Below are 25,256 nucleotides of genomic sequence, written 5' to 3' on the forward strand. Positions count from 1 at the left end.
CAATTACCCTCAGAGGCTGACACATTCTGATTTCAGTTGAGATCTGTGAAATCCTGATACACTCTGCAATCATGTCTACAAAAATCACAGTGATAAACAATATATACATCCCGGGAGCAATACCTCACTCCTACTGCAGCTTTAGCTCCCCCCCATATTATTTCAATATTTGTACAATATTAATGCAACTGTTTAGACATATGGTCGCTTTCATTCAAAGCATTATACAAATTCATCTCTACTTCATTATACATCTGTTTACGAATGTATGTACAACACCAATGTAGAACACTATAACAAACATTTCAAGGAGACATCAGTACCTGGTAAAACTTCTCCACATTTTAGAAAGATCACTCAAAGTACTCAAAATATTATATTTACACAGTGAGTCAGGTATTTATGTGGAGAAAACCAAAGTAAACTACCTTAGCCAGGTAGGCCTACATGTAAATATCAAACCTCATGATTTTAAGCTGGTGCCCAGCCATTAACAGTTGGATTTGAAACCTCACTGGTCACTGATGCAATTAGCCTTCTGACTGATCCCTGCATTTAAAGTACAGGTGTACTCTAAAACTCATGAAGTGACCATGCGGTTGTGACAAAGTTGAGCAACAGTTACTCGCAATTCAACATTCTGCGATGAGACATAGTTCTAGCCTACAAAGTAGCAAACAACAAACAATTATATATGTGGAAGGCCAGAATAATATTTTTAACTGTTATTAATAATGAAATGTTTAAACAGAAAAAAAATTCAGTACTCTTGGTAAACAGCACAGGTACATTATTGATGACGTCCAAAATATATAGCAGCAGGCAGTGCCCTTTTAAGCTAAGCTGGACAAACAAATCTCTTAACATCTGCCCAAACAGACTCGACAAAACAAAAATGGAATCTTACACTTTGGATTCCTTCTTAGAACATGTGGGCGAAAAAAAAAAACAGAAAATAAAAGCTAGGGTCAAAAAAGGCTATAAACATTCAAGCTGCACATAAACTTGCATCTGATTTTGCTAGTAGAGAATCAGCTTTTCGTCAAATCTGAACACCACATCTGGCACAAGAGCCTGTCTGTTTTGTCCTGGACAATATAATACCATGTCATGAAACAGTGTAGTTGAAGAAAGGGGTAAAACATACGTTGTCCATCTTGTTCACATACTATGACAACAGTATATTCTTTGAGTTGTACAGTACTCCATGGGATCACCACTGGACTTGCATAGTAACAGCTATGATATGTCATGGTGGGTTTGAGTTCTCTACAATATGTCAGCCACAAGGTTGGAATGAGGAAGCTCTAGTCATCTTCCTCACTTACTCGCACATCAGCCAGAAGGTCACACATCAATCACAAGGTCACATGTCAGCCACAATGTCATACGTCTACCACAATGTCGTCTGTCTACCACAAGGTAAGAACTTGGTCACATGTGCGAGCCAAAAGGTCTTATGTCAGTCACAATTCAAATGTCAGCCACAAGGTCAGAATGAGGAATCACCTATCATCTTCCCCACCTGCTCATATGTCAGCCTGAAAGTAACATGTCAGCAAGAAGGTCATTTGTCAGCAAGAATGTCAGAATGAGGAAGCACCAGTCATCTTCCCCACTTGCTCAATTGTCGGTCCGAAAGTCACGTCAGCCAGAAAGTCATTTGTCAGCAAGAATGTCAGAATGAGGAAGCACCAGTCATCTTGTCAGCCAGAAAGTCACATGTCAGCCAGAAAGTCACGTCAGCCACAAGGTCATACGTCAGCACCAGTCATCTTTCCCACTTGCTCATAAGTCAGCCAGAAGGTCACATGTCAGCCACAAAGCCACATGTCAGTCACAAGGTTATATGTCAGTGAGAAGGTCAGAATGAGGAAGCACCAGTCATCTTTCCCACTTGCTGGTATGTCAGCCAAAAGGTCACATGTCAGCCACAAGGTTAGAATGAGGAAGCATCAGTCATCTCTTTCACTTGCCCATGTCAGGCACAAGATTACATGCCATCCACAAGGTCATATGTCAACAAGGAGGTCAGAATGAAGAAGCACCGGTCATCTTTCTCACTTGCTCATATGTCAGCCAGAAAGTCAGTGACCAGGGAGCCTGAAACACACCAAGACATTAAACATGTCACATGTATTTGTTGCTTGTTAAAAACTTTGCTCTCATCATTATTTTGGTTTTATCATTACGATGTATCCTATTGGCAGGATGGTCTCAATACAGACTTTGTTTATGCAGGATGAAAGAATATTTCATGTATATGACATGGAAATGTCCACATTTTATTGAAATGCTAAGTAAGTTTGATGACGTCAGAGGGCAGCAAACAGGTAGTGAATAGTTCTATTTTATTTATTTATTTGATTGTTGTTTAATGTTCTACTCAAGCATTTTCACTGCTGATTGATGGTAGTGACATTTATTTGGGTGGAGGAAATAGAATAAAACACTGATCTTTTGCAAGTTTAAGATGAACTTTCAGTGACTTACAGATATGACCACCATACTTGTGAGAAACAAGAGGTTTCTACAAACATTAGGCTGCGCAAAAGACCACATGAGCATTGTTGACTGCTTACTGTCACTCAGACCCCACAAGCAGTAAAAGTGGGTGAAACTAGAAATTCCCTGTCTAAGGCAGATAGTTTCAAGAAAACAGACATGTACATGTAGGTATAAAATGTCAACAATGCCTGAGTGCCTAGGAATTCTGATGGATTATACAAGTACTCCTCTTTTCTACCTTTCCCCCCAATGTCAAGCATTCATCATGACCAACAAGACTGTGACTGACTGACTGACTGACTGACTTCAGAATAACAAAACAAAATGATTCCTTCTATTACTTCAGCAATCTGTGCTCATGGTTTCACAGAAAGTCAAGCACGGAAGAGTACTGAGTTTGGGACCACCCTGCTAAAGCTGGAAAGTAGGAGTTCCCCCTTCACTCATTCAGAAAGTATGTTCAGATTAAAATGACAACAGATTGATGTCATAGATGACAATCCAGTGACATCAAGCAGAGATATGTGCAAGTTTCCTTTGAACTACTCTTGTACTGAATTCAGAAAGACCATGCACATGGCATGCATAATTTCTGTCAACTGATAAAACTATCAGTTAAAGCTATCAGCACATTAAACATTCAGGTTCTGAACAACTCAGCAGTACTAGATACACTCACCATCCTTGCCCAGATAGGCAAGAATCCTTTATATAATGCCCAGAATCCCTCTTGGTTGACTGTTTTCATGAGGCAATCCAGAGAGGACTTGTAAACCACACCTCTGTCAAAACACAAACACAGGTCATTTAAAGTAGAACACCAATGCTGGGCCTTCTAAACTGCATGTATATAACTTTATGTCCCCTGAATCCACTTTGATCATTTAAAAGACTGAACAGAGAAGAAAAATGGTAGAATTTGATGATCAAACATCAGCAAATCTACCTCACTATGATGGAGCCACCCTTGACCTTGTAACCTCACAGCGGTACATTCGCTGTCAGGCATGCAGGCTTCTCTGTGTACAACACAGATAACAGGAGACAATCGCTACACCTTTACAACTAATTTCGATATTATTCCACACCCAAATGTGGCACAATACCGTAAAGTTAAATACCTGGCCTAAAACTGCTAGGGATTGAGGAAATATGGACCAGATATGTCATTGTAAAAGCCCTTTGATTGCGGAGGACTCGAGCAATTGTAGTTGTACATGTATGAGACTTGCTTATTCTACAATGTCTATAATCAAAGAAAAGGCTCAAGGATGAGGCTTATATCCCTTCTAAAATGCCAAATGAAAAAGAAAAGACGTCAGGATTTTCACTCCCAAAATGCAGAAGTTGTTTAGCTATTTGCTTGTTTGAAACAGTGGGTCGTGACACAAACTGTAGGGAGCTGCTAGCCTTTGCCCTACAATGTCCACGATGTTAGAGGATAGCCCTCCTGTTCACACCGCACTCAGAGGGTGCGTGATACCTCACAGCATGCCATACCTTGATGCCGTAACTGGACAAAGTTTAAATTGGCATTTAGATGTCTTACCAATCACTGTTTCCATTCAATATAATTCAAGCCTTATTTATTTTTGCTGGTGACACTTTTTAGAAATTAAGCATAAAAAAATAGCTTGACTGTTACTTTCCCAAGTGTTGAGCGACAGAGTGCTCTGGCTTGTCACTACACCTCACAATCCACTGGCCTGACAGCATGGCCATCGACTTGACTATAAAAATTTACACCGTGCCAAATTTTCCATGGGTACAACCATGCTCAATTCCTGGCAGACAAACCAGATAGGAGCGCGTCTGCTTCATTTGCAGAGACTGGTAAGTGAGCAAAAATCCGTCATTGTATTGGCCAGTCGCTATGCTGTACATGATTTTCAAGGATCTAAAACAACTCCGGTATTTTGCAAAATGTTTGTTGCAAAACTGTCTTACTGATATGATTTTCAGGTTGCTAATTAACAGGTGTACACGTAGGGGTAACTATAGATTAAGTCATGCCATGGCTAATTCTGGAAAAGCACACCTCAGGTAGGCCTAATGCACGGATTTGGCCATGCTTTGCAGGGCTTTTCAATCCAATATCCAGGCACATGTTACTGGCATGATTCAATTTTTTAAACAGAACTAAGATAATGTTTTTTTAAATGCAGTTTACAGATTAACATCGCATAAACATTTAGTGTGAAAATAAAGTCAGTAAAATCTAGTTAAAAAAATATACATATAACTGTAAATCTACTACATGTCCTTCACAAATACAGCATATTTTCAGGCATGGTTAAGACGTAAGGACAAAGTGACTACATGCTGGCCACAACTGTACCTTGTTTAAACCCAGACCAATACATACATGTACATGCAGCAGGCCAACATGACACTGACACCAAAGCCCATGTCATACATGTGCTCCATGGAAAGTCACATTTCTGTTTCCAATCAATGACTTACTTGCCGTGTTTCCTTTTCTGATTCATGATTCTTGTCTTGACAACATCAGCAGGGGTACCTAAGACAGCAGCCACGACACCTGAGCAAGCACTGCAGCACAGAGAACAGCTGGATTGTCACCAATACATTCTAACATGCTCACATGCAAATGACTACACATATTCATTTGTATGTTCGTGTCCTGAAGAAGGCACTTGGCCCGCCAACCAGTTACTAGAGTCCTCTCTCAGACAGGGATAGCAAGTATACTTATTTATCTGTTTTCACATGACAACTTCAATCATATGACAGATTATGTGAGAAACTAGAATTCATAATGTCCAGAAAAAGGTACTTTGCCCCAAAATACCTAATTACCAGAGTACTTTCAAACCTAGGATATGAGCCACATTATCTTGTTTAATTATAAAGGAAGAAGTCTCTATGTATGCTTGTGCACCACTGTTCATCTGATTTACTTTACACTTGCCAGATGTATTACTGAGGACACAAGGACGTGCAATGTTGAGTATTAAAACAAGATTTCAGAAACTCTAATCCATTTTCAATAGGCTTCCAAGCAAATTACATGTATAAAATAAAGACTCTAAGTTAACCCTACATCACAAAAACAGAAGTTGAACTGCAGAAATTCTCAGCCCTGAATAATTATAATACCCCAGTTAGCGGATTTTTTTTTTTGATTGGTGTTTTACGCCGTACTCAAGAATATTTCACTTATACGACGGCAGCCAGCATTATGGTGGGTGGAAACCGGGCAGAGCCCGGGGGAAACCCACGACCATCCGCAGTGTCATTCCTCCTCAGCATTAATGTTATTATATCATTTAGAAACAATCTCTGATGAACAGCATGCTCCTCTGTATAACATAAGTCTACACCTGAGCATATTGGCCTACACTTATGTACCTGTAGGCCTAGGTGAATATAAGCGAGTCTTATTATTATTTCAATCTAATTTTAAAATATCACATTTCAATTTAAAGGATATTACTTAAGATACTTTAACGATTTATTTTTTCAATCTTTTTTTAAATTATTATACTCAATACACACTGACAATACACTGATTTGGTTCATGAAACTTCAAAGGTGCATTTAATGACTTACTCATTTCACATTGTATTTATTTACCCAGGGCTGTTCACAGCCTAAGGGCCACAATTTATAAAGTTGTTTTTTTTTTTTTTTTGCCTCTGAGTCGCCTGTTACACATATAATTACATGTATAAAATAAAGACTCTAAGTTAACCCTACATCACAAAAACAGAAGTTGAACTGCAGAAGTTCTCAGCCCTGAACAATTATACTACACCACTTAGTGGAACCATTGTGGAGCAATCTGCTTCTATTCAAACTGGTAGAGTATAGCAAGGAAACACATCTCTCAACAAAAGGTACAAGACAGGACAAAATCTCAAAAAATTTTCTATAAATCTCACTTCGCACCATTTTTCACTCTGGAATGGTGATGTAGTTTATTTTGATAAAAATAATCAGTATAGTTTTAGGGACACTATGTATACAATTTAAGGCCTAACAAACCAATTAAGATGAAAATAGCAGATAAAACATAGTGCTGTTGTAATATATGTCTGATTATTTTGACATCAGGCCATGTGGTGTAGCCTATTTCTTCATCTCCTAGTTCCTCCAGGAAACAAGTTTTTAATTTGGTATGAACACCTTTCCATGCATCATTTCTTCACGTTTACCTTGCTGAAGCTTAATTTATATCAAGGGATCAATTAACAATTGAACGGCACCCATAGAGTATATTCTCATCACACCGCTCACCAGTACCATGATCAATCATCCTTTGAAAGTAAAAGTAAATTTCTTCTTTGATCCATTTTTAAAGTGGTAATAAATCTTATGCCTGATTTTGGTTATCCAGGGACAAGATTTAATTTCTGTACTTTATATGTCATGACCATTTTTGTCGGTTTTTCAGCGGTGGTACAACTTTATAAAATGCAAATAAAATTACACTGAAAATTATTTATTACTTACCTGGACATTGTATGTGTGACGTAATTATCTGTCAAATTAGTATGTAACAATAACTGATGTTTCACTGTGTCGTAAGTAGCCATATCTGAAGTAGAATAAACACAGTACCCACATATGTAACCATAAAGTAATGTTACTGGCAAATAATACCAACAGATCTCTGCAAATGGAAATTAGTTTTCAAATTTCAGAGAAAAAAAGACAATCTTAAACACCCCTCCACTACTTTCTCAAAAAAACAAACAAACAAAAAACATGATACAAAAAAAATGACCTTTATTAAAATGAGGATGTAGATTTAAACTGCCTCATAAAGTATGTCACTGTGTATAACTACAAGTGTGGACTATGAAAGGTCATATATATGCAGATTGTGTATTTATCTCCCTTACCTCCCATATTAACTAAAGCTGCTCTCTGTACATTTGGCACCACGCCACTCCATAAACCCCGGATACCGCCATGATGAACAATTTTTCTAAATGCATGAGCTGTGTTTTCAAATCTGAAAACAAAAAAAATGACAATTACATTTAGTTTAAAATAATCAACACAGCTTAAACCAGTTTTTGCTGGTTTTTATGGAATGAAGAGCTAGGACTTAGTAAGCCAAGACACTTTCCCACACCTACATTATGCCGTGCATATGTGTAATAAGCTACATTATGTCGTGCATATGTGTAATAAGCTATTGAACTTACCAAGAATGACAAAAAATTTTCCATAATATCATAGAAGTTAACAGAACATCACAATGCTATTTTTCGCATTTAAACATTTGTCTCATCATACAGTCTAGTACTACTTGACAACAACTTGACAAATTATCTGCCAAAGGCTGGGTTTGAACATGCACATTTTGTGTCCTCAGCAACTCTACTATTAAAGGTGCTAAAAGCCTCTATATCAAAATCACTTTTCGTAATTTGTGTATTTGTGATTATCTTAACATTTTTCTCTGAATTTTACGAGCTCTGTTGAACTTCACTGACCTGCCATGTATCAGACTAGTAAATACATGTAAATAAAGTGAAATAATAATTTTACACTGACATAATAATACAGTATTCCCTGAGGAAGTCCTGGAAAATTCTGCCTACGATATCTGTAGACACACTGTGAAGATCCAGTAGCACCCCTACAGGCAACTTATTTACACTGATTTCTTAATAATGAGTGACTGTCATAATAAAATTAACTTCTGACAGACGACATATATCCGTGCACATGAGCCACTTCAAATTGGAGGGGAAAACTAAGGTTACAAGTTATAAATTAGTTTCTTCATGCTTGAGTAGCTCAGGCCACGTAGCTTCCAAGTACTATAACATGATATGATAATCAGCATAAACTCCCTGGGGATTGCATGTCTTCTAAATTTAGGACACTGCCTGAACACATTATATGAACTACAAGTACAAGTGACTGCACAGGATGTATACAGCTTAACTTTAACATCAATTACTCATACTTAACAAATCCTTCCTTATTTAACATAACCCATGACGTCTTTCAATAAACTCATACATGTACCATTTTAGGATTCTGAACATTTTGCCCTGAATACTAGAAGAATTAGCTGGTGATATGGGACAAGCCAGAATTACACAGCCATAGAAAAGAGATGTCTTTTCACACATGGCATACATTTCCACCCATACCATGAAGAAATACATGTACATGTTATCCACAGTGTCATGCCTCTTCAGCATTAGTGTTATTATATCATTTAGAAGCAATCTCTGATGAACAACATACTCCACTATATAACATAACATAAGTCCACACCTGAGCATATTGGCCTACACTTATGTACCTGTAGGCCTACATGAATATAGGAAAGTCTATTATTTCATTCTAATTTTAAAATATCACATTTCAATTTAAAGCATATTACTTAAGATACTTCAACAATTTATTATTTCAATCTTTTTTTAAATTATTATACTCAATACACACTGAAAATACACTGATTTAGTTCATGAAACTTTAATGACTTACTCATTTCATATTGTATTTATTTACCCAGGATTGTACACAGCCTGAGGGCCACAATTTATAAAGTTGTTAAAGACTATAAAAACACTGCCCACTACTAGACTGGTAGATTACCTGGGTTTTTTGCCTCTGAGTCGCCTGACCCCATCCATCTGCATCTGGACTTTGACCAAGTCTGTGGGACTAGCAATGAGCTGACCTATTGCCCCAGCACATATCCCTCCTACAACTGCCTTCCTACAATGCATAAAATACAAAACTGACATGCGGGTTTTTGTCTGTCTGTATTGTGTCTAACCCTCATGGAACTTAAATGTGAGCAGTTCAAAAGTATGCAAGTAAGCTACTAATTCTGGAATTCAGGTTACAAAGACAAAATCATCAATTCTATCAAGGGCAAAAATCCTAGGCAATTATGTAAATGCATCACCTTGTTTCCATCCATTTCTCCATCTCATTTATTAGTAGTATAACATGACTACATGTATACAGAGTTCAAAATATAGACATTTAAATGTGCAATGCGGGTTTAATAAGAGAACATGACATATTCATATGCACTGGGTCAACAGTTAACTCTCAGGGGCCATTTTTATCCCTGTCACAAGTGACATAATAATGGGAGTGTAACACTGCAGTTTATGAAGTGTAAATCCCCTAAGCTTAAAGGTTTCTAAAATTAAAGCAGCTATAAATGTATGTCAAATGCTTAGAATCATGTGCAACAGGTTGCAGACAGGCAAACAATGGACTTACACGAAGAAAACACATACATCATAAACACGCAGGCACATACTGAATGGGGTGTGACCTGTTCATGCTTGCGTAACAATCATACCAGGAAGTAATGTGATGTACTGTGGCATTTAACATCTTAGGATGAGCAATTATTTGACTACACAATATCATAATTATAAATTACAAAAAAGTTTTGTTCTCCTCTTGTCGTTCATACATATTCATATGTTGTTCACATTATGATTGCTTTGTGGAACAACTAATACTTCTGATTTCTCTAATCCTTGATGAACATCAAAATGGCTCAGTTATCTAAGGCTTCTTGCTCACTGCAGACAAAAGGCTCTTTACCAGTCAGACCGAGTTATGTCGTTATATCTGTCAAGTTTTTTGGCCAACGGAAGAGAGAGTTATGTCATTATGTCTGTCAAGTGTTTGGTCAGGAGAAGAGAGAGTTATGTCATTATATCTGTCAAGTGTTTGGTCAAGGGCAGGCAGGGTTATGTCAGGATATCAATCAAGTGTTTGGTCAAGGGCAGACAGGGTTGTGTAAGGATATCAATCAAGTGTTTGGTCAAGGGCAGACATGGTTATGTCAGGATATCAATCAAGTATTTGGCTGAGGGCAGACAGGGTTATGTCAGGATATCAATCAAGTGTTTGGTCAAGGGCAGGCAGGGTTATGTCAGGATATCAATCAAGTGTTTGGTCAAGGGCAGACATGGTTATGTCAGAATATCAATCAAGTGTTTGGTCAAGGGAAGACAGGGTTATGTCAGGATATCAGTCAAGTGTTTGGTCAAGGGCAGACAGGGTTATGTCAGGATATCAATCAAGTGTTTGGTCAAGGGCAGACATGGTTATGTCAGGATACCAGTCAAGTGTTTGGTCAAGGGCAGACAGGGTTGTGTAAGGATATCAATCAAGTGTTTGGTCAAGGGCAGACATGGTTATGTCAGGATATCAATCAAGTGTTTGGTCAAGGGCAGACAGGGTTATGTCAGGATATCAGTCAAGTATTTGGTCAAGGGCAGACATGGTTATGTCAGGATATCAATCAAGTGTCTGGTCAAGGGCAGACAGGGTTGTGTAAGGATATCAATCAAGTGTTTGGTCAAGGGCAGACAGGGTTATGTCAGGATATCAATCAAGTGTTTGGTCAAGGGCAGACAGGGTTATGTCAGGATATCAGTCAAATGTTTGGTCAAGGGCAGACAGGGTTATGTCAGGATATCAATCAAGAGTTTGGCTGAGGGCAGACAGGGTTATGTCAGGATATCAATCAAGACAGGGTCAAGAGTTTTCTTATCTTACTCAAATCAAACTTTTATGAAAATCATGCCCTGATTTCTTCATGTCTGTATTGTATACAGTATGACATTTTAGTTACCATGAGATTAAAAGATGTGTGACTATCTACTGTAGGTTGAAACAGGGTCTCTGTTATAGCCCATGTTATCATAGGACTTCAAACTGTTGGTGACATTGAAGAATGACTCTTATCTTAGCATTTGTGCTCCTGTTTATTTCAACTGAACATTTTACTCTGCAGGGAGTTTATATAATGACCAGTTCATATATGGGTTTATTAATAGGGTTACCGTAAATAATCCCAACATGGACTGAACATGTTTGAGCAAGATGAATAACTGGTAGTATATGTAGGTAACAATATAACAAGGAAAGGATTCAAGACACTGATTAAATGATTAGCATTTCAAGTTGCATGCAGGTAGTAACAAAGTTTCATTAAATATACATGTATGCACTGGCTGATTATTCATATAACGAATACATGTAGGTAAACTTTGTAAATGGTGGCCATCGCAGGTCACCAGGTAATAATACCATGAAATGTATCCCCTGTAGGATGAAACAGGATATCTGTGAATGGTGGATATGCAGACAACATATGGTACACCCTTTAGTTCCAGATTAAATGCCTATGTGTGCAATGCAAAGTTTTCAAGTTTAACATAATTCAGAAATCTGTATGTTGTTCCGGAGAAACACTCTTTTCACCTGGCTTTCAGACAGTGTTACTATGCTGTAGACTAGCAGTTATCTACTGCACTCAATCTCGTTGACCAATGGCCTACTGACCCTCACCTGGGCAGGGTTAGAGTACTATACCTGTAGGATCTCTTAATTACAGGTGTGTTCTCTGATTAAGTGTTCAGGTTGACTTAGAAAATGACCTGCCACATACACATAAATAAATGTGTATTTAAATGCATCCTGTAATTACCAGCTGAAACCCAATCTACAATGTACTATATGTATATAAAACTGATTATGTCTTGTTTTGTTTTAACTTGCTATTCACGTTAATACCTCTGAATGTGAACATGATATTGTAAAGTTTGCACTTCAAATTACAATCATTTGAGGAACTCTTATCTATTAGCTGTGTTGGACCAACTGTACAAGGATATGCAATTGCTTTATTTTTCCCACTTAAAGCTAATCTACTGACTTCATAATTAACTTGCCTACATATTTATTTGTATGACATTTCACACAGTACTCAACCCTGACAAGACTACTCAGTATTTAGGGTCAGATTTGTATACAGGTTTACCAGAACAGCCCATTATATATCTATGCCACAAATATGCCATCATTCCTTTGTCACCATGTAATAAAATCATGACACATGCCATATCATATTTACTATGGAGATAGGTGACCGTCGATTCATAACATTAATGAATTGTATAAATGAAGTTGATCTATTTGATTCATTCTTTGTATGTATCTCAAGAGAACTTATTTCTAAAATGGAAGACAAGTGAGCAGGGAATATTTCCACAACTCTTACTAAACAATTACATAACTACCCAAAGTGGCAGCTAGTCTTAACACACCAACGTTGGTGTCCCTGCATTCCAGTGCAGAGTTCCACACGTAAATTCCATTCTTCATTTCTTCCTGGTCTACAACTTCATAGTCTTTAAACTGTCAAATACATGTGACTGCACGTTCATCAACAATAACATGAACACAGTACTTTTACAATAACCTGGGTGATATGAATTTAGAAGCATGATCTGACATCAGTTAACATATGTCTGGAAGATACATTTGACTGTATAGCTTGAAAAGCTGAAGGTCTAACAATACAATGTATGCTGTAAAAATATTAAACTAAAGCAAGCGCAAGTCTCCACACCTAGTAACGTAAACATTCATTCTGTGTCACTGTGCAGACTTTAACTAGGGCTCTGTCAGTTTTCTATGTCAGTTTTCATGCTTCTGTGTCACACAGGCGAGCATACCATCAATGAATAAAGCTGAATATGAATTTGACTTCCTAGTTCAACAAATGATGTTCTTTTTCGCTAAACTGGAACAAATTCTACAGACATTTACATATGTTCTTCCTGCAACTATTAATGGAAGCAAACTGTCTAATTTTGTTTTGGGTACCTCTCCCTCCCTCCATACAAACTACACACCAAAATTTCCCTCTGAAATGCAAGACTTAAAAAAGTAATCAACTCAACTTAGCAGACTTTTAAAAAAAAAAAGAAAAACTTCAGCTTAGTACCTGACATACTGAAACATTTACAATTTTACAAGAACACGGATTCTGATACACAAAGGACTAATTCAATCATGAATTTTGTTATTTCTGTTTCCTTACAGACTGTCATCGTTTGTATGAACTGTAATTTATTCATGTAAAATACTGCCCACCCAACAATTAACATGAAAAGAGCCTCCACGAGTGGCACTTTGAAGTAGTGTTTATTAATTCCCACTATCAAAGCCTGGGGAGCAGAATTACCAAAAGACTGTCATTTGATTAGCGCAATGTGGACTAAAGTTTGCTTGTTTTTATATTTAAAAATCATTCTTGCATTAGGATATCGTTCTGATTTAATATTTTATATTACATTTTTGACCATTTGTATTCTTTCAATGATTGTGGCATCCAGACTCAGTCTATGTAGGCTTAATTTTCAGTTGTTTGCATTTTTGAAACAAAAAGAACTGTAATTAATATGCACACAGAGCATCAATGATGGAACACTCCCCTCATGTTATTGTGCTTTAAACGTATGCAAAACCCCGAGTTACCACCCTTAGCATTTCCTGCAAAGGATTAGCCTAAATATTTAACTTCTGGTTCTTATTATAAAGATCATAACTGTTTGAACAGTATGTTACCGAGAGGGCTTCTGAGAAATGTAATAATGTCTTTAAATCCACCAAAAACAATAGATCTACCGCCCTGTCCTATTTACAGCCAGCCAATCAGTAGGGCTCAGACGGCCGTCATAGATGGCCAAGTCCAGTTGGCCTTATAACCTGGGAATTCGTATCAAAATGGTGTCATTTTTTTATGGACTCTAGCAACACGGAAGCATATATATCGCAGTATCAATTTGAACCCATTGTGGACAACCCTGATGTTCACACTTACTTGCCATCGGTATGGCATCTCAGTGAAGCACCACTAGATAAAAGTGCAGTGAAAGTCCATCCTGCCACAAGGAGACATGCACATGCAATCTAAGGATTCCTTCGTCATCATATGACTGAAAAATTGTAAAGTATGACGTTAAACCCCAAGCACTCACTCATTTACTCCACGCTTTTCCCAACTGCACTGACAATACAGACTGGTACGCTGTAGCTTTTACTATTCTTTCTTTCTATCTGCTTCACACTAAATATGATACTATTCCCTGAAAGGTTCTAAATTCATACCTATATGTGATGAAAACTACTGGTACACGTTATTGTTCGCATTCCGAACAGCCTGTCCATATAGGGCCTATAGGCGTGTACAATATAAATATATGTACAATGTGGACATCGGCGTCAGTGTATAGAGATTTGTTATCTATTAGTTTTCAGTTCAGTCAATAGTAATCACTTTGTGCAGATGCCGTTGTGGAAATCTTTTGAGTTCAGCTGTATTCCTCTCTTAGCTTTCAGATGTAAAATGGCGAGAGCACAGGTATGGCTGTTTTTGGTAGGTACATAATCCTACCGTCTTGTGCTGTAAATCCAACCTTCCTGAGGCCCAAATTGTCTGGAAACTTGAAAAAACTAACTCCAAGGTTCTTTGATGACCTGTTTTTACAATGAGGCCCAAATTGTCTGGAAACTTGAAAAAACTAACTCCAAGGTTCTTTGATGACCTGTTTTTACAACCATATGCAGAAGAGCAAACCATTTCATGGAGACAGTCGATATGCTTGTTGTCACTGTTTTTAATGCTGAACTAAATGGCGAAGCTCTAATAGCTCGTAAAGGTTGAATTTGTATGATGTAATTTGGTGTAGACTACCAAGTGTTTGTGGAAAAAAAGCATAAAATCAGCCTCAATATCCACTGACTGCAAGTGCCATATTACTCAGATTATTCCGCCCTTTTTCAATATATTTTGGCACTCAACTTAACAATATATCCAGGGGAAGCTAATTATGAATAAATGATCACTTTGGACACTAATCCCTTGACCATGATTCCAATACATAAGATGCTAAGTTGTGATTTTTTGATTAATGTGCATACTGAGCATCCTCACTGGACCCCTCATATCGTTGAGCTCAATATATGCAGCGCTTTTAGATATATCACACTTAACATTTACTTTGATATTTATTCCAACATATATGCAACCCTGAAGTTTGCAATTCATGGAAAATAATATGCACATAGGGCATGTAACACCACCCTCATATTATTATGCTTTACATCAGAACATAACTTGAGCTCCATACATACAGTACTTTTTAGGATACCACCCATAACATTTACCTGAAAATTTCCTTCAGGTGTTATTTGACACCAGCATTGACACTCTGGGAATGAGTGAATGAAAATTTTTTTTAAAGTGGGGTAGCTCCTTGAAATTGAACAATTTGCTCTTCCCAGAGGCCCTCTTTAACAATACATGAAGATTAAACAAGTACTAATAGTATATACAATTCTATTTTTTAAAACATCAATCAATAATACATCACCACATATATAAGTCAAAATCTTAAATAAAGCATGACAGTTTGCCACTGTAATAGTTACGCTTATCAAAGATAAAGGTTACGCTTATAAAGGTTGTCAAAATCACATCAGATACACCAGTACTTTTTTTCCCCCGGGATCTACCTGGTTTCCTCCCACCATAATGCTATCCGCCGTCATATAAGTGAAATATTCTTGAATAAGGCATAAAACACCAATGAAAGACAAATACATTTTAGTTTATGATGAAGGGCTATTGATACATATAGCTAGAACTCCTGTGTATATATTAGGCTGATGCGGGCTGATCACAATGCTAGCCATTCACCATCTCAATACGAAAAGCGTTGCTGTAAAACCACAGTGGCATATAAACATATTAGTCCAAGCACTTGACCAGGTTGACATGTACAGTCAACTACACATCACTGCCATTTCTTTTGAGGTAGTTTTCTGATTGACTATTGGCAAATCTCTCTTTAAATCATGACAGCTTCGTTTTTGGGTCAGCTATTTATGGATCAAGGCTTTGGGAAATCCCTAACTAACAATGGGTATGCAGTGTACAGCTATCCCTATCCATCTGTGACCCCAAAATCTGTCCTTAACACTACAATAAATTTTAACAAAGTAAGAAAAAACTATATATCCATCACATGTGAAAACAAGATGCATTCTCCTTGCAGAGAGAGCTTGTAAGTCCACACTTTTGTGACATACACCAATAAATCTCTATACCTATACTCTTGCACTACCATAAACAACTGTTAAACATTCTATTACCCTTCGACTCCTTTTTATTACATACAACGCACTGCTTGGCATTGTGCCAAGTGTACATTATCTAAGTCGCTAGATACCCCGATCATGAGACAGAAAAGTTTGACTTCTGGACGCGTCTATTGTATTTCTATGGGTGGATAGATGTTGTTGTTTACATTGAATAAAGCAGACGACAAATATAAACAAAGAAACAAACTGGCTATTTTTTCTGTCGGAAGCGAACGTTTATTTTAAAGAAGAAAAGTATCAGGTTACAGATAATTTAAAGCCCATAGGGACGTTTGAATGGTACACAATAAGAGATAATAATGGTTTCACGAAAAATTTTTTTTTTACGTATGGACCTGATAATTCTTCCTGTGAGTCTTTCTTTCAGCGGCCTTTCCTGAACATCCCAGTTGACCACAAACCATGGTATGGCAATCAACCAATGGGTCACCAAAACGATCGGATCCATGATGTCTGATATTTCCCGTGATGCAAACTTAGCGCCGATACACGAATCACTGCGTCCGGGCTACGACAGCCACAGTTCTTGCTGATGTCGGGGTTTCTGTGATGGACGCTATGTCTGTCACAGGTCACCGCAATAAATCCGGTGTATGGAGTTATGTCACTAAACCATCTGTTTGAAAACGCCGTGAAATCAGCAATATCCTGCCTGCTTCAAGTGTGTTATCAGAAAAGGCTGGAAGTGAAAATGCCGTTAATGAAAACACTCTCATGTCAGTCATGCCACTCCCAGTCACGCTGTGGGCTGTAATGTTACACGTAAGAGTAGAAATACCATCCAAATGGCAAAATCCCAGTTTTCAGTCACACCTCAAACTTTGGAGGGTTGTTCAACAAAGCAACAATAAATAACACACAGTTCACATCAACTTCGCATACTCAGGATATTGGACTGGCAGCAGATCGTCCTTTTCAACTCCCAATCCTTGTTTGATATTTATCTGTGTTAAACTGTTGTTTTTTTTTCCACAATGTTCAGTCTGTTTACTCATGTTTTCTCTCCACAAACGCTATTGTCTGACTGCCGCCAATATATTGCCGTTGACCCAGATCTTCAAATCTGGTACATCATGTGACCTTTATGCATGAATGTGACATGTATATTTTACGTCACAACTCTGGTATGGCGCCTTGAAGTGAAACATGTGCATGCGGCTGGTTAAAGGAAATTAAAACTTTGCATAAAATGCGTCATTACAAATTTAAATTGTAATAGCCATTCATTGTATTTCACTATACTAAAAATGCAAATTATATTTATCCTCATGATACCTTAAACATATAAATTATAATATGTTTATTTGCTTACTTATAATAAGCATAAACATATATCTATGATGCTGTTATCTTTTTGTTATTTATCAACTTATGTTGAGAAATTAACATTGAATTGAAAATGTGAACTGAATTGTTCCATTATTTCAACCATTATTCGTTGCCCAGTGTTTATGAATTTGATACAGAATACAACACGACCGCAAAGCATTTATACAAGCAAACCAAATAAAATTCAGTATCAAACAATTTGTTAACCTAATTTTGTGTGTTTCAGTTATTTTTTTTTCGTACATAATTCATACTTTAATTACGTTTAAACAGTTGAACTCTGGACTTTTGTTGTCTTTTTGCTGAGGCCAGAGGTTTCCAGCTGCTTTAGCTCTACCAGACAAAGTTTGGGAAAACTTTTGACCAGCCCGAACTCTCGCTGCCAGCAACGAGCGACCTCCCGGCTCAATGTCAGTGTGGTCACTGTCTGACACTGTGCCTGTCTCACCGAAGCCTACCCTGATAACATCTTAGATGAAAGCCTGCAGATGTTTTATTTTCTAGTACTATATTTTATTTATGTTTTCGAGAAACAAACGTATTCTCTTTATTATTCTATCCTAGTCCTGAAGCATGTGCGTAATATTTAACATTGCATTTTAACACCCCCTGTAAAAACACATCATGGTTTCGTCCAGAATTAGGCCATGTCTCTTTAGAACGATCGGTTGGATGAAAACAACGTGTCAGGGAAAGTAGGGGCGTTTTTTGCTGATAATCTATACTGCAATGGGGTTTTTGTTATAATTACGAAAACATTTTGCTGCTATCAAGGTAATAGAATAGAAATAATGTTCGCATCAGGGTAGTCTAACAGTAGTTTTTTACATCAAATTGATGTGGAAGAGTTTACACATTTTAGGTCTCAGGCTTGGCCTTTGACCTAAATATATACTCTTCCACATCGATTTGATGTAAAACTATCGATAAACTACCCTGACGCAAACATTATTTCTTAATTTAAGTATGAAAACTAGAATTTATATACTGGTACTGTACTTTGAGCCGTTTACAACACAATAATGTGGAGTAACATGATGTTCACATAGGCAAATATTTACTTTAAATAGCTACATAACATTCAGGCAACAGAGAACAATAATGCATGAAGGGTACACAGTTTCACTTCAACTAATGGCTGCTGTTCAAAATTGAAAAGTTTAAAGTTTGGCTGAATATTAGGTACCCTAATTCCTTAACCATTTCACATGACAGTGCTACTTTAAGTGTGATTGATGTACCCCATGTCCAAATAGGCTTGCATAAACATCTTGCATACATGGGAAAAGGTTCAAGAATTACAGTAACAGTGTATATATAGCAGTATACATGTGATGTCAGAATATGCTTCAATAAACATCTTGTATACATGCGAAAAGGTTCAAGAATTACAGTAACAGTGTATATATAGCAGTATACATGTGATGTCAGAATATGCTTCAATAAACATCTTGTATACATACGAAAAGTTTGAAGAATTACAGTAACAGTGTATATATAGCAGTATCCATGTGATGTCAGAATATGCTTCAATAAACATCTTGCATACATGGGAAAACGGTTGAAGAATTACAGTAACAGTGTATAAACAGCAGTATACATGTGATGTCAGAATATGCTTCAATAAACATCTTGTATACATGCAGAAAAGGTTGAAGAATTACAGTAACAGTGTATAAACAGCAGTAATACATGTGATGTCAGAATATGCTTCAATAAAACATCTTGTATACATGCGAAAAGGTTGAAGAATTACAGTACAGTGTATATATAGCATTATACATGTAGTGAGCACACAAGTTTGACCAAGGTTGAAAGTTTAAGCCACAATGTCTTATTTCCATGGGGGCTCTGTGGGCTAAGTTGGTTAGCGCACTAGCGTAGCAATAATGACCCAGGAGCCTCCACCAATGCGGTCCCTGTGAGTTCAAGTCCAGCTCATGCTGGCTTTCTCTCCAGCCGTACGTGGGAAGGTCTTTCCAGCAACCTGCGGATGGTCATGGGTTTCCTCCGGACTCCACCCAGTTTCATCCCACCATAATGCCGGCCGTTGTCATATAAGTGAAATATTCTTGAGTACGACGTAAAACACCAATGAAATAAATAAATAAATAAATAAATAAATAAATAAATAAATCTTATTTCCACTCTCAGCTAATCAACATGGACTTTGTAACCCCTTTAAGCATACTACATGTGTTACTCACCCAAACTGCTATCGTTCCATCTGGATTTTTTCCAAGCACCTTCTCACGAATGACTTCATATACTGTCATACGGCTTCCCGTGTAAACTGAGAAAAAAAGGAATTTCGGAAGTATGGAGTCACGGTTCCGGTGTAATTGAAAGGCAACTGCCACTGACTGGCATTACAATCAACCAGTGTTTATACATAAAAAGTATATTCTCAAATAAGAGTAAGACCACTCTCTAAATGACATCCAACACTTTCATAAATCTTTATCTTCATGCATGTATCACATTTAGCCACATTTAGCCACCACTTGTAAGTTAACAGACTTGACTAAAAGCAGCATTTTCATAGTTTTTCCTACTTCCCAGGTCTCCACTTACCTATATGTCTATACAAGGCTGGTGTCACACCTTGCCATAACTGCAAAAGGCCCCTCTTCATGTACTACCAAAAACACATCAAACAGCATAACATATCAACAGCGTACAAATTTCACACCTTGTTCATATATTTCACAAGAAAAGCAGACCGTGTGATCAATCAAAAAAGGCAAAGAGAAGACTTAGTTATAAGGGCCTCTTTATGTTGAGAAATCTCACCAATGCCTGTTGCAGTTCGAATCATTCCTCTGTAGGGCACTGCTGCTGTTCCTGACAAGCCCTTTTCCCCTTGTATCTGTAGTCTTGTTTTAGTCAAGATCCAAGGGGTAAGTCACTGCAACAATTTCAATTCACTTCATGTTAACACTAACATTAATAATCCAACAAGTTTTCCAACCACTTATGATATCAACACTACAAACCAAAAGTCAATCCTGTTAAATTTGTGGTGCATTTAAACCCCAATAAGTCATCTTAATGGTAATACTGCAGTGCCAACTTACGATGAACAAACAACTCTCAGTGCTGCATTTGATCAATTCAATTCGATTTCACGTACACATCAACCATTTGGATGGTAGGACTGCAATCTGTACCATTACGTATGTGTACAAATACCCTGTAGCTCCATGTGTTAAATATTATTTTCTGTTGTAAAACTTCTGACTTAAATGCATAATGTGTACAATGTGGGGGTATAATAAACATGAGTCTGAGATGGAAAATACATGTATTTGGTGGAATCATATGGTGATTATATGTCAATATCATTCCTTTTCTTATCTATCCAGTATGGCCAGGAGAACAAACCAAGCCAACAAATAAGTCAACACTAGGTTTTTTTTAAAGTATGTTGATATTAGGAAAACTTATGAATACCAGTACTGAATTTTCTCCCATTTACACCAATGTTAATTAAATAAATATGATCTTGTACAGTCAGAGTCAGGTGACTCTGACCTGGTTTATCATTAAATGATTCTCAACAACAATAGTAAGTGTGTTAATAGAATATATCAGACAGATAAATCAAATAAATAACAACCTTTACATTCAACTGTGTGTTGAAACTTACTGCATGGACACATAATACAGGCTGTAAGCCTAAACAAGGTACGGGTACTCACAAATGGATAACTCAAGTTAACCATCAACAACAGCAACAAGCCGGTATCATGTTTCACGAAATTGAAAGCCTACAAATTTAACTTACTAAAGAGTTAAACAGTCAGCTGATGTACCTGATTATTTCTTAGATCTAGTCCACTCCACTTTGCCCCATCGATAATTGGTCTCACTGTGACCCTTTGATTCAACATCACGGTCTACCATCACACAGAAAGTCCAAAACAGAACCAAAATCAAGCCCTTTGAATCATTGTAGACACTGTTTCATTGCATTCTCCAAGTTCCATGATGGTTAGTAAGACCAGCAAATAAGTTTTGAGTGTTAAAAGCCTATATTTGAATATTTTGTTCAGTATGATTTTCAAAATCACCGCTCCCAGCAGCAAGTCATCGTGTGACGTCATAGAGATATGACCTAGATTTAGGTCACAGTTTTGGAGCCAAATGTTTTGATAAATGAGCAGTTACAAATGTTGATATTTTCAGAAATAAAAACACAGTTTGTTGTCTTGCAGAACACTAATGGACAGTATAATTGTTTTTGATGTGGAGACAGGCGGAGTAACTGTACATTCCTGGATAAGAAAGTACGAGGCATGAAGCTTGAATCGACAATTCATATGCAAGTAGTTAAAACTTTTCCTTAAACCGCTAGGCCTATATAAGAGATCTGGTCGATCATGCGTCTGTCAAAGCTTGTATCAATGTTCCACTTTGGAGAGTAATAGTATCTTCATCACCCAGTCCAAAACAGCTGAATTGCCTGCTGATGAAGATGAGTCATTTGGAAGAAATTAAGGTACGAATGGCTGAGTCGACAAATACTCAGTCAGACAAGGAAATTTCTCAAGCTGCCAGTTTTATGAAAGCCAGTACTTGTGATGCACGTTTTTGTTTTCCCAAAGGCTATTCAAATATGGCGGAGTACAGTACCTGCATATGTGTATATACTATACACTGTACGATGAAATTCAACTCCCAGATGACTCTACCATACTATGCTATAAAAATTTACGTGCAACTTTAAATCTGCACAAACAACTTGGCTGGGATACCTTACAGAAGTCTGTCCTAACCGTTCTGGTGAAGGGAATGTAAAAGTATTGGGCAGCACTTTTTCATGTAATTCTGTTTTTCCATGTGTTCCATGTTATGATAAAATCCGTCCAGTTTCACTCGGGTTTGGCTGGTCATCAATAGATAAGATAAAATGAATTTTCACATTTCTGAACAGTGACAATATCTAAGGTCAATATCCTCAGCAGTTGGCCGATGTTCTTATGACCGTACTGATAGAATGGACTTTGAACTCAGGTATTCCTACCTTTTGTTTACTTATAGAACTAGTGCCACTGGTCCATTTTTTCAATTTTCATTCCAATAATAATATGTACATATTTGGTCTCTAACGAGGGAGCTGTTCCAAGCTATGTTTAGTAGGCCCTTCCTCAGTAAGCCTTGCATAATCACTGGCAACTCCTTATAACATTTTGCTATTAATGCACAAAATCTAAGTGCAAATGTACTTAGCTCTGCCTTGAGATGGCCAGGACCATCGCCAACATTGTTTGAACCACTGCCAAATTACACTACTAACAAACGACACTGGTGAGAAGTATCTACGCTATGTTGAAGAGTAAATCCTGAAAAATATATTTTATGGGTCCTTTGAAGCCCACAGACAGCCTTGGTAAGTTCCTATTTAATACCGAAACAGTATTCCCAATGAGGCTATAATTGAAAAAGGAATACATATGCATTTACAATCACCTTTTCTATCAAATTTATTCTCCATTGTAAAGAACACATCATTTGCACGTACATTTGAGTAAAAACACATGAAAACAAAACAAATTTTAAACATTATTATAATCTTTCCCTGATAGTTATGATAGTCCCCTGATATCTGAAAATAAATCACAGTCCTCAATACAAAACAAAAGCGTGTGTTTCAACATGTTTACATCTTGTATACTTACAGTTAATCAACTACAACCCCATTCTACCTACAGCCGTTAGCGAAACCCACAACAGACATTTTGCTTTCCACTCAACCCATTGGACTGCATACTTTGTGCCGCACTGTTGCTAGAATATGTCGCAGCTCAGGAATAACTGGTTTATGTCGAATCATTCTCTGAGAGCAACCGCGGCTTACAAAGCTCTATCAGGAGGATGTGGATGAGCAACTCATTTGTGAGATCGCTTGCCATTGTAACAATGCTGTGCTCGAATACAAGCACACAAATGAGCAGCAGAGACAGCATGGAATCCATATAATATCTGGCTATGACGAATCCAACCCAAAGCGGCCACGAATCGAGGCGGTCTCTACTCCACCTGACTATTAATGTGAATATCAATTGGCAAGACTCGCCTTTCGCAAGTCACTCGCGTTGGAAAGCCCACATCATTTCTAATCACAAGACTTTATATGCATTCAGATAGATATAAGATCTGCTTATTGTAAAACAATGTCATAAATTGTCACAGTAATTAGAAATGTAAGTAAAATGCAGTGTATACTGTGCAACTGGACGTTGTAATTAATGATTTATTTCGAGTCAGATGAATTGTTATGCATCAATAGAATTCTTCTGTTTTTATTTGCCCATGGTTTTTGCGAAGTCACAATGTTAGATTCCCATAAGATATTTCTTCAGAAAGCTCTGACTGTTTAACAAAATCCGAGCATCCAGTGACAACATCGGTGTTGCTAGTGGGGTCAAAACAGTGGTCTGCCTACCCAGGTTAAATATGGAACACTGATTGGTTGGTCTTACATGAAGAAAGTATTACATGTATTATCTAATCTGACAGACGAATATAGTAATGTATGGCTGCCATGTTTTCTAGATCTGTATTTAATGTGTGGTTTGGTTCTAACCGTTTAACATATCAATATCAGTACGCATCTCATTTACATGCTTACCAAAAAAAAACACATTATCTTCTCTATCAACCACCTAAAACCGTTCAAAACAAATTATAGGATAAATGGAAGCGCAATTTGTGACCCATAATATTCAATTTATTAAAGTCGTGATGTAATTCTCCTTTTGTTTTCCACATGAAAATTACACCACTCATTTAATGAAATTGATACAATGGGTCACTCAATGTATATCCTCTATATATACCACCCATAAATGAGGTAAATAAGGGAAATTAGTTGCCCCTCTTTCTAAGTCAAGGGCGACACTGCCAAAATTACAAACGGCATCGGCTCATACAGTTTGTTGTTTTGCCATTGAATCTAGCACAAGTTCCAAGGAAAAAATAAATGACACTCTGACAACCAAGTTGTATGAATTGTACTCGCAGCAAAGGCTGCGAATTAGCATTATATGTTGGAATGTAGCATTGTTGTTGCCCAGGGCTGACACAGTTTCTGCCAGCTGATCTCATACTCTTAGCCACTGTGCCAGCAAACAACGCACAACCACACATAGCATTATTTTGTACTTGACATTAACAAAGTGGTGGAAAATAAAACTAGATACTTGGAATTTCAATACAGGCTACTGTCAGACCTACCTGTTTCGGCCACCGTTGCAGCGGTTGCAGACAGCGTGTACTTGAACCAAAAGCTGTCTGCTTCAACCCCACCACCTCGTCCCACCATGTTGTTTGTTTTGCGCCTGTCGGTCGTTTCCGTGAAAGTCCGTTAGTTTCCGCTACTTTCAGCAGCGCAGACAGCCGACGGACAGTAGTTAACCTGATATACCAGGCCG

The 25,256-nt window shown here is 37.4% G+C and overlaps 1 protein-coding gene across 1 annotated transcript; it reads right to left on the reverse strand.

Moving 5' to 3' along the window:
* Window positions 1-618: 618 nt before the first annotated feature.
* Window positions 619-25,147, reverse strand: LOC135472113 (mitochondrial uncoupling protein 4-like). The gene is given in 12 exon segments (XM_064751505.1): window positions 619-2,103; window positions 3,188-3,290; window positions 4,972-5,061; window positions 6,985-7,069; window positions 7,377-7,489; window positions 9,097-9,218; window positions 20,028-20,113; window positions 20,395-20,440; window positions 20,442-20,458; window positions 20,614-20,710; window positions 20,712-20,728; window positions 25,060-25,147. Coding segments are annotated over 12 exon segments (936 nt in total). The 3' UTR covers window positions 619-2,031.
* Between the last annotated feature and the right edge of the window lie 109 nt (window positions 25,148-25,256).

This window comes from Liolophura sinensis, chromosome 1, assembly GCF_032854445.1.
Source record: "Liolophura sinensis isolate JHLJ2023 chromosome 1, CUHK_Ljap_v2, whole genome shotgun sequence".
NCBI classification, from domain to species: domain Eukaryota; kingdom Metazoa; phylum Mollusca; class Polyplacophora; order Chitonida; family Chitonidae; genus Liolophura; species Liolophura sinensis.